This window comes from Colobus angolensis, unplaced genomic scaffold (genome assembly GCF_000951035.1).
Source record: "Colobus angolensis palliatus isolate OR3802 unplaced genomic scaffold, Cang.pa_1.0 Scaffold246, whole genome shotgun sequence".
NCBI lineage: Eukaryota > Metazoa > Chordata > Mammalia > Primates > Cercopithecidae > Colobus > Colobus angolensis.
In genome coordinates, this window is record NW_012115666.1 from 234,809 (window position 1) to 251,683 (window position 16,875).

At 46.8% G+C, this 16,875-nt stretch overlaps 1 protein-coding gene across 6 annotated transcripts in view; it reads right to left on the reverse strand.

Annotated features, from left to right (window-relative positions):
* Window positions 1-16,875, reverse strand: part of DAPK1 (death-associated protein kinase 1) — a 214,833-nt gene that overhangs the window by 17,209 nt on the left and 180,749 nt on the right. For all 6 annotated transcript variants that reach the window (XM_011945873.1, XM_011945872.1, XM_011945871.1 and 3 more), the window contains 2 exons: window positions 9,929-10,151; window positions 4,949-5,137 (listed from right to left, as the gene is read on the reverse strand). In XM_011945873.1, coding sequence (XP_011801263.1) covers window positions 4,949-5,137; window positions 9,929-10,151 — 412 coding nt within the window. The remainder of the gene's footprint in view (window positions 1-4,948; window positions 5,138-9,928; window positions 10,152-16,875) is intronic.

Sequence of the window (16,875 nt, forward strand, 5' to 3'; positions counted from 1 at the left end):
AACTTTCAAATAAACAGTCTAATGATGCACCTCAAGGAACTAGAGAAGCAAGAACAAGCCAAACCACAATTTAGCAGAAGAAAATAAACAACAAGGTCAGAGAAGAACTATAACAAAATAGAGACTAAAAAAAAACAAAGAACTGATGAAATGAAAAAAATTTTTTTATAATATAAACAAAATTGCTAAACCATTTGCTAGACTGACCTAGAAAAAAAAAGAGAGAGAAGACCCAAAAGAACAAAATGAGGAATGAAAAGTAAGATATTACAACTGATGCCATAAAAATACCAAAGATCATCAGAGATTATTATGAACAACTATACGCTAACTGGAAAATCTAAGAGGAAATAGATAAATTCCTAGACAGATAATTTACAAAGATTGAATCAGAAAGAAATAGAAAACTTGAGCAGACCAATAATGAGTAATGAGATTGAATCAGTATTAAAAAGCCTCCCCAAAAAGAAAAGTCCAGGTTTGGATGTCAGAAGAACTAATGATTCTCCTCAAACTATTCCAAAAAACTGAAGGGGAGGGAATTCTCCTTAATTTATTCCATGAAACCAGCATTGCCATGATAACAAAACCAGAAAAGAATGTAACAACAACAACAACAACAACACAGGCCAAGATCCCTGAAAAACACAGATGCAAGAAACCTCAACAATATACTAGTAAACTAAATCCAACAGCACACAAAAAAGATGATATACCATAATCAGGGATGCAAGGATGAGTCGACAAAATATACCACATCAACAGAAAGAACAAAAGCCATATCATAATCTCAACAGATGTCGAAAAAGCATTTGACAAAATTCAACATCCCTTCACGATAAAAGCAGTCAACAAACTAGGCACAGAAGGAACATACCTCAACATAATAAAGGCCATACATGATGAACCCATAGCTGACATCATACTGAATAGAGAAAAGCTGAAAGCTTTTCCTTTAAGATCTGAAATAAGACAACGTTGCCCCCTACATCACTCCTATTCAACACAGTACTGGAATTCTTAGCCAGAACAATCAGGAAAAGGGAAAGAAATAAAAAGCATATAAACTAGAAAAGAGAAACTCAAACTGTCCCTCTTTGCAAATGATATGGTCTTATAACTACAGAAACCTAAAGACTCCACCAAAAAACTCTTAGATAAGAGAAATAAATTCATAATAAATAGGTAAAGTTGCAGGATACAAAATCAACCTACAAAAGCCAGTAGCCTTTCTAATACATCAATAACGAACTAGCTGAGAAAGAAATCAAGACGGCAATTCCATTTACAATAGCTGCAATAAAAATAAAATACCCAGGAACAAATTTAGCCAAGGAGGTGAAAGACCCCTACAAAGAAAAGCACACAGATGAAAGACATTAAAGAGGACACAAACAAAATGCAAATACATGCTGTGGTCATATATCGGAAGAATCAACATTGTGACAATGCTCATACTACTCAAGGCAATCTACAGATTCAATGCAATCCTTATCAAAATACCAATGTCATTTTTCACAGAAATAGAAAAGACAATCTGAAAATCTGTAGAGAAACAAAATAGTGGCCAAATAGCCAAAGCAATCCTGAGAATAAAGAACAAAGCTAGAGGCATCTCACTACTTGACTTCAAAACACACTGCAAGGCTATAATAACCAAAACAGCATGGTATTGATATAAAAACAGACACATAGACCAATGGAACAGAATAGAAAACTCAGAAATAAATCCAGGTATTCACAGCCTGGATAACTTTTGACAGAGGCACTAAGAACACATAACTTTTGACAGAGGCACTAAGAACACATATTGGGGAAAAGAACACCCCTGTAAATAAATGGTGCATTTATTTACCTTGGGTAAACAAATAAATCTTTACCAGGGTAAATAAATGAATACCCATACGCAGAAGAATGCAACTGGACCCCTGTCTCTCACCATATACAAAAATCAACTCAAGATGGATTAAAGACTTATATGTATGCCCTAAATTATAAAACCAGTAGAAGAAGACAGGCTTCAGGACATTGGTCCTACAAAAATATTGTAGATAAAACCTCAAAAGCACAGGTAATAAAAACAAAAATAGACAACTTAGAGTGTATTAAACTAAACAGTTTTTGCATAGCAAAGGAAACAACAGAGTGAAGAGACAATTTGTAGAATGAGAGATAATATTTTGCAAACTATTTATGTGACAAGGGATTAATATCCAGAATACACAGGGAACTCAAACAGCTAAACAGTAAAATAACAAACAGTCCCATCAAAAAGTGGGCAAAGGTCTACAGTAACCAAAACAGCATGGTACTGGTACAAAAACAAGACACATAGACCAGTGGAACAGAATAGAGAACCCAGAAATAAACCTGCACACCTACAGCCACCTGATCTGTGACAAAGCTGACAAAATTAGGTAATACGGAAAGGACTCCCTATTCAATCAATGGCACTGGGATAGCTGGCAAGCCATATGCAAAAGAATGAAACTGGATTCCCACCTTTCACCATATAAAAAAATTAATTCAAGATGAATTAAAGCTGTAAATGTAAAACCTCAAACTATAAGAATCCTAGAAGAAAATCTAGGAAACACCATTTTGGATACTGACCTTGAAAGAATTTCTCGGTAAGTCCTCAAAAACAATTGCCAACAAAAACAAAAATTGACAGGTAGGACCTAACTAAAGAGCTTCTGAACAGTAAAAGAAATTGTCAACAGAGTAAGCAGATAACCTACAGAATGGGAGAAAATATTCACAAACTATGCATCCAACAAAGGCATAATCTAAGATCTAGAATCTTATAAGAGTTCAACAAGCAAAAACCAAATAATCCCATTAAAAAGTGGGCAAAGGACATGAACAGACACTTTTCAAAAGGAGACATACAAGTAGCCAACAGACATATGAAAAAAAGCTCAACATCACTAATCATCAGAGAAATGCAAATCGAAACCACAACGAGATACCATTTCACACCAATCAGAATGGCTATTATTAAAAATACAAAAAAACAAAAAAAACAAGGGATGCTGGTGAGGTTGTGAAGAAAACGGAACACTTATACATTGTTTGTGGGAATGTAAATAAGTTCAGCCACTGTGGAAAGAAGTTTGGAGATTTTTCAAAAAAGAAAACTACCGTTTGACCCAGCAATCCCTTTTCTGGGTATATATCCGAAAGGAGACAAATTGTTCCACCAAAAAGACACATGCACTCGTATGTTCACTGCAGCACTATTCACAACAGCAACGACGTGGAGTCAACCTAGGTGCCCATCAATGGCAGACTGATAAAGACAATGTGGTACATATACATCATGAAATACTACGAAGCCATAAAAAAGAAGAAAATCATGTCCTTTGCAGCAACATGAATGGAGCTGGAGGCTATTATCCTAAGTGAATTAACACAAGAACAGAAAACCAAATACTGCATGGTCTCACTTATAAGGGGGTGCTAAACATTCAGTATTCATGGATGTAAACATGGCAAAAATAGAAACTGGGGACTACTAGAGGGGGTGGGAGAGAGGGAGGCAAGGGCTGAAAAACCGTTGGGTACTATGCTCAGTACCTGGGTGCTAGGATCATTTGTACCCTAAACCTCAGCATCATGCAGTATAACCAGGTAACAAATCTGCACAGGGACCCCTGAATCTAAAACACAAGTTGATAAAGAAAGGAAAACAAAAAATGGGCAAAGAACCTGAACAGAAATTTCTCAAAAGAAGACATACAAACGGCCAACAGGTAAATGAGAAAAATGTTCAATATCACTAATCATCCAAGAAATGCAAATCAAAACTACAGTGAGACATCCTCTTATACCAATCGGAATGACTATTATTAAAAAGACAAAAAAAAAAAAATAGCAGATGCTGGCAATGATGCAGAGCAAAGAGAATTCTTATATATCGGTAGAAATATACATTAGCACAGTTATTATGGAAAACAGTATAGAGATTTCTCAAAAAGACTAAAAATTGAGCTAACACATGATCTAGTAATTCCGCTACTGTGTATTTTTCCAAAGGAAAGGAAATCAGTATATCAAAGGGAAAAGTGCACACCCATGTTTACTTCAGCACTATTCACAATAGCAAAGATATGGAACTGACCCAAGTGTCCATCAAGGAACAAATGAATAAGAGAAACGTGGTATACACACAACAGAATACTATTTATACTTGGACATAAAACAGAATGAAATTACGTCATTTGCAGCAACATGGATAGAACTGGAGGACATTATGTTAAGTCAAATAACCCAGGCACAGAAAGATAAATACTGCATATTCTCATTCACATGTGGGAGCTAAAAAAGTTGATTTTATGGAGGTAGAGGGTAGAATGATAGATACCAGAGACTGGGAAGGCTGTGTGTGTGTGCGGGGCGGGTAGGGGGAATGGAGAGAGGTTGGTTAATGGGTACAAACATACAGTAGATAGAAGGAATACGTCCTAATGTTCAACAGCAGAATAGGGTGACTATAGTTAACAATGCGTTGTATTTTTCAAAATAGCTGGAAGACAGGACTTGAAATGTTCCCAACACATAGAAATGATAAAAACTCCAAGTGAGGGATACCTCACATAATCTGACTTGATTATTACATACACATTCTATATATGCAGCGAATTTTCACATGTACCCCATAAACATGTACAAATATTATTAACTTACTCAACAGTCATTTATCAAGCACCTACTGTATGCCAAGTGCTTTACTAGGTGCTGACAATAGCCGAGTGTTTAGTTTTACTGTTTAGGGATAATAGCCAGCCACGCTTCAATCCTGGCTCACTCTGAATATCAGTCTGTGTTGGATTTCCTTCTGGAAGTGACAGATAGAGCCCAGGACAAGCTCCCATTAGGGATGACTGGCTGTAAGCCCTGTCAAAGGGAAACCTGAGGTCCTTCCCTTGGGGCAGGCAGGGCATACCATTCAAATAGGCATTCTGGATGTCGATGGCCTTGGTGGACTGGTCATCAGCCGAGCAGTGTGGGTGGTGGGTCGGGGCCACGAACACCTCGAGCATCCCTTTGGTAAGGCCCGGCTCGAACATCATGCTGCGGCTCCTCACACTCACGTTCTCGCAGCCTGGGTACAGGTTGTTGATGCTCACTGAGACTGCAGCACAGAAAGGATCACATGAGTACTCGCAGGGGGCAGCGTGCGCCTCTCTCCCCCCTAGGCTGACCTTGAGGTTTCCTTATCTGGAGCACGCCTCTGTCCCCACCCCAACTCTGGCTTCAGGCTGAGTGTGTCTGCCCTCACACGCGCAGAGCAGCAGTGTTCCCAGGAAGACTGTGGGCTTTTCTGCTGGCTCCACCTCCCCACAACCCTTTTCTGCCCCGCCCTGTGCCTGGGTGGCTGGTCCTAGGGACTGTGTCTCTAGGCTGGCCTGCCATGTGATTTAGGGTCAGTCAAGGGGAGGCTGTGGAGAGGGCGGGAGGACGGAGGTCGGGTTTCTTCCCTTGTCACTTCCTGCTACTTCTCTGATACTCGCAGTCTCTGTCTGCCTCCACCTCCCGCTGAGCGACTTCTCTCTCTTGCACATAAGATTATTATTGCAGTGAAATGGAAAATGATTTCACACAGTAGCAGGCCATGGCATTAAATAACGCTGCATCACACTCTGTGAAAGCTCCTCCTTTCTGAAATTCCCTTGAAGGCATTTCAGTTGTACTTGCAGCAAGTCTCTGCTTGAGGCCTTCCGATTTTAGCATTTCCTCCACGCCTGCTCATTTACCCCTTTAATAAAGAGGGTGTGGGCATCAGCGTACAGCTGGATTTTATTCACATTGGTTGCTGTTCACTGCATTTCTTTTTACTTATGGCAGTGGTACTGGGTTCCCATTTATGATAGGGATATTAACTGTTTTTTCAAATCAATGTACTTCAGTACATTTTAAAAAGTGAGTCAGTTTAAAGGAAACATTATGCAAACAATGGTGAACTTGTGGGTGTCGTAGGGGAGCTGAACAACAGAGTCTGGGTCCCCTGCGTTTGGGCATAGAGCCTGTGCTTCCTCACTGTCTCGGTTACTCATTGGCCTGACCCTCTCCCCATCTCTCCTACCAGGCTTGTGCAGGCAGAAGCTGCCTTTCTGGTCAGGACTGTGACCCAGGGCCCACGGAGGGTGCTCTGTAAGAACTTGGTGAATGAATTGCATTGGAGAAGGGGTTCATTGATCTTAACTGCAGTATCGTTGGTTTACAATTAATACAACAGACATTGCAAGGCACTAAAGAAGTGACCATTTCACCTGGGTATCTGACTTTAAAACAGACGGTCCAAACACCAAGGTAATCCCTTACTTAAAGACCACAGAGTTGAGACTTTGGACATGGATAATGGGGGTATCCAACGGAGGGGATGAGGAGAAGAAAAGTGGATCCTAAGGGCAGAGTTAGGTGCAGGGAAAGGAGAAAGGGCACTTGGAGGGCAAGATTTATTCTTAAAAACACAAACGCATGTTATATTTCTGTAGGAAAGTTGGCAGATAGGAATGTAAATAGAAAACAAAAGCAAAATGATGTTAAGCTTTGATGTCAACATAGCTGCCATTTCAGTGTATTTCTCTGCATATTGTTAATTTCAGTCTGACAAAAGCTGTGGGGTTGCCCAAGAATGGGTCTGTCCATTTCCCTGTGACCTGGAATCTGTGTCTGGGTGACTGCCTGTCAGGAACAAGCCTTGTTTAAGTGGCATGTGGCCGTGTGCTTAATGAGGAGAGCAGACGCTGGTAAACGGCAGTCATTCCTGCTCCTCGGTGGCAGTTTTCGTTGGGAGGATAAAAGGTTAGGACAGGCTTTGTACAAGGTGTTATGAAAACAATAATTTCATGGGGAAGCACTGAAATCCCGGGAAATCATTTTTGTTAATACTGCCCCCTGGTGGTGTAACGTGGCGACACCCAGGAGACCCACTTCACTGGGTCACTGGGAATTCCTTCTGCAGGCTCCTCTCCGCGGGAATAGGAATGGCCTCTTCAAATGCTCTTCCTGGACATTCATGCCTCCTATGACCTTGAATGTTTTCCTTCCCACAGCTCAACAGCCACAACCCTCAGTGTCCCCACAGCTCAGTGATGTGTGCAACAGACAACTTCAAGAGCACCCCGTCCTGTCTCCTGGCTGGGAGCTCAGCCTTGGCCTCCTGCGTTTGCAAGAGAACGGCAGTCGCAAGGGACCAAAATTCTAAAAGCAAACTTCTTGCTGTCTTATGATATAAATGTCGCCATGCAGGTATCTCTCCCATTGAAGGGAAAAGGGCCTGACAATTCTAGGAGAGGTCACCGGAGCCCTGGCCTAAAAGAGACCCCAGCACGGCCTGCCAGGCACCAGCAGTATCCCTAGTAGGTGACAGTGGTGCTGCTTCAGGAACCAGGCCCAGTCCCTGGAGGCACGCTCAGGGGTGGCAGTTCCTTGGGTGTCTAACAAAGCCATGCTGCTCCGTCGGCTCCCAGCACACATACCCTCTGCCAGAGTCCAATCCCCCCAGGCTGCCCTCGCGGTGTCCTGTGCTTGTGCCCTGCTCTGCATTTCCGGGGCATTGTCTGATGCTGACGTACAAGCTGTGAGGGCAGCAAGTGCCTGGCGACCCGCCCAGTTCAGGGATAGGGGCATCCTCTCTGTCTCATCCACCTCCAACTCCAGCTGCCGAGCTGTGCCTCCCACCCAGAGATCCCTCAGCCACCAGGCTTCAGGGGCACCCACCAGCGCACACTTCCTCCACCGGGGGCAGGCTGTGCTGACTGTGGGGGCCCAGGGACCAGGATGGCCGCCTCCTCCCCAGACGCCATGGCTGGGCTGAAAGCAGCTGGCGTGACTACACCTCAGGGCTCTCATGCAGAGGGGCTTCTGTCCCCACGCCAGGACCCCCTCCCTGAGCTCTGGCTAAAGATGCTGTCCCCACAGTGGGGCATGCAGAAAAAGGGTCACCCTGAGACACCCTTCACCAGGAACCCGCTGCAAAGGCCAGACACAGATACTGAGCAGAAGCGAGGCCATGGATACCTCACGTCTGAGGCCAAGGGCAGAGCCACAGGTGACATCGCCCCCTCCCAGGACTCCACAATAGGCACTCCTGGGTATCATCTGCACACCCACTTAGGCCTTGCAAACTTTCCAGATCATGACCTCATAACCCCCCCCTCTCTCTCTGTCTCTCGTATCCCACCCTCCCAACCACAGAGGTTCAGGTTGCAGTGACCTTAACCACAGCAGGAGTGGGCTGCCTCCCTCTAAGAGAGCAACTGAATCCCACTTAAATCCTCAAACTAGAGCAGAAATCACACCGGAGGCTGGGTGTGGTGGCTCACGCCTATAATCCCAGCACTTCGGGAGGCCAAGGCCGGTGGATCACAAGGTCAGGAGTTTGAGACCAGCCTGGACAATATGGTGAAACCCCACCTCTACTAAAAATACAAAAGTTAGTCAGGAATAGTGGCACGTGCCTGTAGTCCCAGCTACTCGGGAGGCTGAGGCAGGAGAATCGCTTGAACCCGGGAGGCGGAGGTTGCAGTGAGCCGAGATCACGCCACTGCACTCCAGCCTGGGTGACAGAGCGAGACTCCATCTCAAAAAAAAAAGAAATCACACCGGAAAATGGAAAGGTGTGCCCGTGAATTCCTTATGCAGGGTGTCATTGACAAACACTGGCTCAGGCACCAGATGTTCTGGGATTTTCCACCTGTGTGCCTCAGGAAGCCAACTGACCCCTCAAGGCTGCAGTGAAACAGCGGTAAAAACACCCCGGAAGCTGTCACGTGGACTAAATGAGGTGTCATTCAGACCATACTTCTCCCAGTTCCTGGCACAAAGTGCTCTATAATATTGACATATGTATCAGCAATATAATAATACAAATTATAACTCTGTTTTGGTTATTCTTTCTTCTCCTCATTTCAATTCTATAGCTGTGTTCAGAGACCAGAAGTTGAAAAGGGCATATAAATCTCAGCCAACTCTCCACAGCTACCCATGGCCCCTAACATCCCCCCTCACTGAGGGGATGTAAGAGAAACACAGACTTTAACACATTTGGTGTCCACATGGGGAACAGACCTGGCTCTTCTGTGACATCATATACAGAGAATGAATCAAGGCACAAAGCACAAAACTGTCCTGGTTTAGGAAACTCTTCGAAGGTCTCTTATTTTTCCACAAACTAACTGGCTCTGTCTAGAGGAGGATTCAGTTGGAATCACACCCAAGATTGCATCGTTTTCTCTTGCTCACTGCCAGGTGTTTCCTGACAGCCCCCTAATGTGAATCAATAACCCTGTCTGTGGCAGGCCCAGAAGGCAGCAAAGCTTCCCAAGGTGGGTGGATGTGACCAGAGAGAGCATCCCTGAAAACCACTAAGGAGCCTCTGGAAACCCCTATCCAACCTTGAACTGAGCGGATGGTGCTTCCTAGAAATCCCTTTTTGTAGCTCCATGTATCTACAACACTGGGTCTGCCTGTAGCACTCCAGAAAGAAGGATAAGGGGTGAGGACCCTTCTTGGGCTGGTATTTGATCTGGGCTATGCTTGGACTGTCTGAGTTTGAGCTCTTTTAGTCTCTAAGGCCAGAGCCCCTGAGTAGAATGCAATGCAATGTGCAATTGTGTCCCCAAAGCTGACTGTGCAAATTCTGCAGTTTGCACATTTATGAGGATGGACCTTTGTGTCTGTGGCTGTGATTTCAGTGAGGCCCTGGTTTTGCTACTGCCAAGTCAGTTTGCTATTACTGGACAACAGGCAGCACACACAAGGCCGCCAGCCACCCTGGACCTGAAACCCACTAAGGCCACAGGATCCAGTACAGGCCAAGTGACCCAAACACAACTGCCTTCCCCGCTAGACCTTGAGAGGAGAGAGGGTAGAAGCCAACACCTGCTGGAGAGACAGGGGCCAGCGTGGACGTTCCTACCTGTGGGCTTAGAAGCCAGGGGTGAAGGTGGGAACCTGCTGGAGTTGGTGGAAGACAGTCTGGGCCGACGCCTTCTGAAAAAGCTCCTCAGCAGCCCACACTTGAGAGATTCTACAAGGGTGGTTTTCCCGGATCCCGAGTGGCCAAACAGCTTGAGCTTAATTCTTGGCTGCAGGTTCTGTGTGGGTCGGAGCTGCTGGATGAAGAGTCCTCGGTGCGTATCCTGAGCACGGATGAGAAAGAGTCAGTGAGTGACAGGAAAGAGGCAAATAATGATTCTCAAGGTTCCTAATCCCCAGTGTGCAGTTTTTACCCATGCTGAGGATAAGTTTCTCTCTCTTTTTTTTTTTTTTTTTTGAGACGGAATTTCACTCTTGTTGTCCAGGCTGGAGTGCAATGGCGTGATCTCAGCTCACCGCAACCTCTGCCTCCCGGGTTCAAGCAATTCTCCTGCTTCAGCCTCCCGAGTACCTGGGATTACAGGCATGCGCCACCATGCCTGGTTAATTTTGTATTTTTAGTAGAGACGGGGTTTCTCCATGTTGGTCAGGCTGGTGTCAAACCCCCGACCTCAGGTGATCCGCCCACCTTAGCCTCCCAAAGTGCTGGGATTACAGGTGTGAGCCAGTGCGCCTGGCGGTATGTTTATTTCTATCACCAATGAAAACGTTGAAAATTCAGGTAAGATTCACATAACATCAAAGTAACCATTTTCCAGTGTGAGAATCAGAGGCCTTTAGTGCATTTTCAGTGCTGCAGACCATCACTACTGTCTCCTTCCAGAACATTTGTGTCACCCCAAAAGGAAGCTTTGTGCCCGTGAGCATTCACCTGCCAATCCTGTTTGCTCAGCCCCTGGCAACCACAGAGATGTTTTCTGTCTCTAAGAATTTGCCTATTTCCATTGCATTCTGATGCATGACAAGATGGGTGGAGCAATTATGAAGCCTTCAATTTTTTTGGGGGGGGAACCCCCATACTTTATTTAGAAATTTATCAGAAAAACATAATTGGATGGCCCAAATGTCCACTTCATAACTGTAGGTTTGGAATAGGAACTTTATTTTACTGTTAACTACCTACTAGCACTTTTGATTTAACTTCATGGCAATGTCACCTGTATGTGAATATTAAAAATATCTACCATCACTTTTGGTTTCAACCACATGGCAACCTAAGAAGCCTAGGAACAGACCTATAACAAATCGGGTGCGGTGGCTCACACCTGTAATCCCAGCACTTTGGGAGGCCAAGGTGGGTGGATCACGAGGTCAGGAGATCGACACCATCCTGGCTAAAGTGGTGAAACCCTGTATCTACTAAAATTACAAAAAAATTAGACGGGCGTGGTGGCGGGCGCCTGTAGTCCCAGATACTCGGGAGGCTGAGGCAGGAGAATGGTGTGAACCCGGGAGGCGGAGCTTGCAGTGAGCCAAGATCGCACGACTGCACTCCAGCCCGGGCGACAGAGCCAGACTCCACCTCAAAAAAAAAAAAAAAAAATTAATACATTACCAAACACATAAAATAAAAAATATAATCAAAAATTCACCCTAATCAATTAAGAGGCTGAAAGAAAACGGAAAGCCAGGAGACCGAGAAAGTTAGAAACCTTCAATTTAATCATGAAATAGGATCAGCCCTGTCTAACCAGCTAGAGCATCAGTCCCTTTCTGTGTGGAGGGGTCTGGATCCTTTAGGGCAGCAACGGGACAAAAGGATGAGAGAAGGGGCACTCCAAGGTACAAGCTCCATGCTGCAGAGGGGGCTGGAAACACAATATCCTCATTACTTTCTTCTTTTTCCATCCCATAGGGAGAAGCAGGAGGCTCCACAGAACAAAATAGTTCTCTACTTACTCACTCCTTCATTCACTTAGGGAGGGCCCCCCAGCCCTGTGCTAAGCGCAGTGCTGACAACAGGAAAATCCAGACTCAGCCCAGATCCATGGTCTTGGGGAGACACAGACATGTGAATGATTTCACATCTAATACCAAATAAGAGCTTTTAACAGGATAGTGTAGGCAAGGTGTTCAGTGCACCCAAGGGAACCTACTCAAGACTTACGTGATGTGGCACTGACCATGCCACCCTGGTGTCACACCCCCTCACAGGCCACCATCTCTTCCCCGCCACTCCTGCCCTGCTCCCTAACGAGGACCTGTTTGGAGCCGTGAGGTGCAGCCTGAGGCCTCTTCCTCACCCTTACCCAGGAGGACCCCTCTGCTTTAACCTGCAGTTCCCACAAACCCACAAAACCTGTCTTGACTGCCATCTCCTCCTGGAAGCTTCTTCCCACAATGTGTGCCTCTCCAGGGTGACCTCCCAGTGTGTAATTATGGGGTGCTCTGCCCTTCTAGACCAGGAGCCCATCTGCGGGGACAGACGGAATTCCCAGCCCCGGCAGGTGTAGAATCTCCATAAACCAGTGTCATATAAATGACAGAACTCAGAGGGACCCACGCAAGGGTATCTCTTGGTGATCTATACCTGGCGGGACCATTCCTTCAGTTCTAAATCCTGGGAGGTGCTCACTTACTGCTGATCTCTTCCAGCAGCAAAAGCCAGTGTTACTTTTGCTGTTACAACTGCATTCCTACAAACTCACACATAACTCTCCTGAAGGCTTTGATTTTCCTATCTCCATTTTCCATTCCTAAGCCAGGACCAGACTTCCTCAACAGGAACTATACTGACCCCTGGTGGGCACTGTGGAAATCTGAGGTGGCATTTTCGTTCCCACAAGGTCGAGGGGATGCTCCTGCAGCTGGCTGGGTGTTCGGACACTGTGTAACAAAATGCCCCTCACAGCGAAGAATTCTCCTGGGTCCCCTGACTTCTGAACATCTGATGAGCATTTATATAGAGGAAAAGCCTGTTTAAAATCATCTGAGCTGAGAACTTAACTACATCTTACACATCATCCAGAGGGTTTTGGGGGCAGTACTTAATATATACTGAGTCATCCACGAATGCTGCTATTTTACAGACTGGCAAACAATTACACTTTGCTTTTTTTCCTTTTATCTTTCCTGAGTGCTGTCTCCGATTTCTGGACATCAACTCAGCACGCTGCTGTGGCGCTGGAGCTGCTATCCCAGCCCTCCAGTGTCCATGGGCGTCTGTGGGGGTTGCACTCACTGACCCTGCGGGTGGGTGCAGGGACCGGCCGGGTTTCCCAGTCTCCTCCTGCCTGTGTCCTAGCACATGCATACTGACATCCAGCATATTTCACTACGCGCATGCTCCCAAGGTCTCTGTTATATTACAGTCAGGGCATGCTACTGATCTTTTGAAACTATCTGTGTAGTAGGTACACCCCTGTCTACAAATTCTACTTTATGAGGGTCAAGGGAGCATGACACAAGGCTTGTTGTAAAATGCTGGGGCAGCTGGGGTGGAGGTCACAGTACCGAACGATGATCTGTGGAACATGAGGTGGTCCTTACTCTGGTGTCTTCTTCCGACCTCAAATCCCAACAGGTTCAGAGACAGAGCACCACAGGGAAAGGAAAGGGCTGGGGGTCTTGACAGCAATGTCCCTGACTGATTACCTGAATCAGCAAAAAAGCTGGACAGATTCTATTATGAGTTACTCACTGGGGGTGGCACCTGTTAGCTGGAAGGAATGGGGCTCTGAATTCTCCCCAGTGCCACATGCAGCAGGTGCGCCTATGCTGCTGGGCTGCCACCATCCCTGGAGCAATTCCACCTCCCAGCCTACTCCAGCCTTCCACAGCGGCCCTGGGTCTTCCTTGTGAGTCCAAGGCTGTACCACACCACGCCATGCATGAGCACCTGAGATGCGTCCACTGTGCTGAGCAGTGGTCACCTTCCAAGGTGAGCATTCCAAGGGGTAGATGAAACTTCCTCAGCTATTCCCTGACACGCACTCCCCACACACGGAGATTCTTGGTACCAGCCCGAGTCTGCTTCATCTGAGACCAGGAGAAGGCAGAAAACTGTTCCTGGTTAAATCCAGTCACTGGATCCTGGGTGCCCCCATTTTGGTAAAGAAACTGTGCCATGAATCTGCCTGCAGATCTTTCTTTCTGTTTCGTGCCTGTGGATCTTGACACTTTGAGCTTGGGGCAAGCTCATTCTTTCTGCAGGAGTCCCACAGGCCCTTCTACTCTCAGCAGACTCAAACCATGGTCAACTACAGACACCGCTGCCCCTGTGAGAGGCTTCTAGAAGCGACTGAACCTGCAGGCTGACTTGCTCCTGCGTATGAGGGCAAGCTACGCCTGTGACTTCCCCGTATTGAGTCCAGCTCACTCCTTCAAATTCCACGCAGGGCAATGCTGGGTCAGAAGCTCCTGGCAATCTGTTTGCCTGTTTCATGGGCCAGCCCAAAAAATGGAGAAGGAGGGAGGAGGCAGCAGGAGGAGTTGAGATGTGTTTCCTGTCTGCAGCAGTAACTTCCACGTGCAAGGCGCCTTCCAGCTCATGCTATGCCTTCACTCACATTCCCTATGAAAACCTCCAAGGAACCTTCACGGTTAATACCATCTTCCTCCCTTTCAGATGAGGAAATCGAGGCTCAGAGAGGCCAAGACACTTGCCCAAGGTGACAGAGCAAAGCCAGAACTCACCACCAGGTCTTCCTCCCACTGCTGACACTGAAAGTGAGGTGGCAGGTTCCTCAGAAGCAGAGGAGACAGGAATAGACAGGGATATGCACACTGAAGGTGAACCCCACAGCACTGAGGACCATCCAAGGAAGGCCCCTCACAGTGCATCCCACTCAGAAGGCACCTCCTGAGTTCAGCACCCTTTGGAGTAAAGTATTTCTGTGGAGGGACTCACCTGTCCTTGGTGCACCCCCTTCCCCTCCACCAGGAGCTGTCAGCCTTGGCTGAGATGGGCCCACTCACCCTTCAGTAAGTCTTTAGGAAACTGCACTGATCCAGACTTGCAGAATTCACCATCATCTTGAAAGGCCAAGAAAAGCAAAATATCCTCGGGTATTTCCCTTTATAAGGAAATGTCAGCTGATCCTGGAAGATGACCTCTCATCCTCACTAAGAACCTTGGAGAATCTAAGCACATCCGAATTTAATGCAGTCATCCTGGATAAAAGTTTCTGAAATCTCTCCTGCATTGGTGGAGGCACGTTTTCACATTTCACTACCGGATGGTGGGTAGGGACAGGTTGGGGCCCAGGGGCCTCTCCCTGGGAAAGCAGCTTTCATCCACCAGTGATCTGTCTCCAACCCAGAGGGGGCTCCCGGCCAGGTCTAGAAGGTGGTAGGAAGACTGATTTATTTGGAGGGGGAATTCAGCAGTCCTTACACAGTGTGTGTCTAACACAAGTTACAAGACAAACCTGAGACCCGGCTGGCACAAAGCCTGGGCTTGTTGGGCCCTCCCTGGCTGGGCCAGGCGGGAGCCATGTGCAGCCAACACCTCTGGGGGAGAGGAGAGGGGACTATGGTGCCACCGACATTTTTGGCTCATGGCTTGAAGTGCTCTCCAGTGTGTGCCCCCTAGGTCTGTGGGTGTGGCTGGAGGGTACTCAGGAGACCCCGGGGCATCCAGGGTGTGGGCAAGACCAGGCAGGGGAGAGGAGGAGGCAGAACCGAACTCCAAGGAGTGCAGAATTCTGACTCAGAACCTTCCCGGTGGTCATAAGGGTGTGTGTGTGCGTGTGTAGGATAGAGTATATTTACCTGTATTAGCTCTAATCACATCCTTTAAATATTTACACAGGAGTAGGAGCCTCCCTGGTATTCTTGCCCAAGGCTCACTAAGTAACAGAGCCTGGACAGCCCCAGTCCAAGCCCCACACATCTCCCCTGGCTGCCAAGATCGCCTCCTATCAGGTCCCTCTGCTCCCCGTCCTGACCCCGAGGCTCCAGTCTGAGCAGCCGGGGGAATTCCTAAACCTAAGGCAGATCTCACACCTGCCTGCCCTTGGCCCAAACCCAATCTCCTCACTCCCTGGGTAAGGTCTATAAAGCTGTGCCACCTCTCGGTCATGGTGGGCATTGTTCTCTGCCTGCACCCCCAGGCACATGCTCTGGCCCTAGCCCAGTTACCCTCCTTTTGTTGTTTTATGCTTGAGCTCCTCCAACCCTTCACGGCCCAGCCCTTTGCACTCCCTATTCCTCTGCCTTCCTCCAGCCCTTCCTCCGGCTGCTTCCTTCTTGCCTTTCAGGTCTTGGTTTTGGTGTCACATCAGAGAGGTCCTCATCAGCCAGGTGAAAGCAGACTCCACCGTCCTCTCATCTCACTTCATCCTGTTTCAGTTCCCTGCACGGCACCTACCCCAGGAGGCAGCAACCCTTTCTGTAGAGGGCCAGATGGTCGCTGTGGCAACTCAACTCTGCCATGTATGAACACCAGCCACAGACAAGAGTGTGTGGCTGTGTCTCAATAAAACTTTATTTACAGAAGTAGGCGGTCGGTTGTAGGCCATTGTTTGCCACCCCTTGACCTGACTTACACATTTTTCTTATCAGTTTCCTGGCTGGGTTCTGCCGATTTTGTTCACTGTGGTCTCTGCCGTGCCCAGAACAGCTCTTACAGTAGACACCGGAAATACCTTTTCAGTGCATGAGTGAATGAATGTTATTTGGTAACTGCATTGCTCTTTGAAGCCCTGGTGCATCCCCTAATTTCTACTTTTCTTTCTTCCAGTACTGGTTTCTCCCCAGCAACTTAGCTTTCACTTTCTCATCAGACAAGAGGACTAAACATTAGCAAGCTGATGGAGAAGACCATTCCCGGTCTGGGAAGGCCAGATAAGAGCACTGAGAGGTGATGTGGCCCCGCCCACATGGCAGGGTACAGGGAGACTGCAGGGATGGTGCAGCAACTCTTAATTACGCAAATGCAGTTTACAGATGGTGAATTTTTCCGTCTGGGCAACTCCCAAACTGTTTTCATTTTTCAAAATATTCCTGGCCACCTTTCTTCACTGTTGGGTCTTAGGTTTAGGAAAA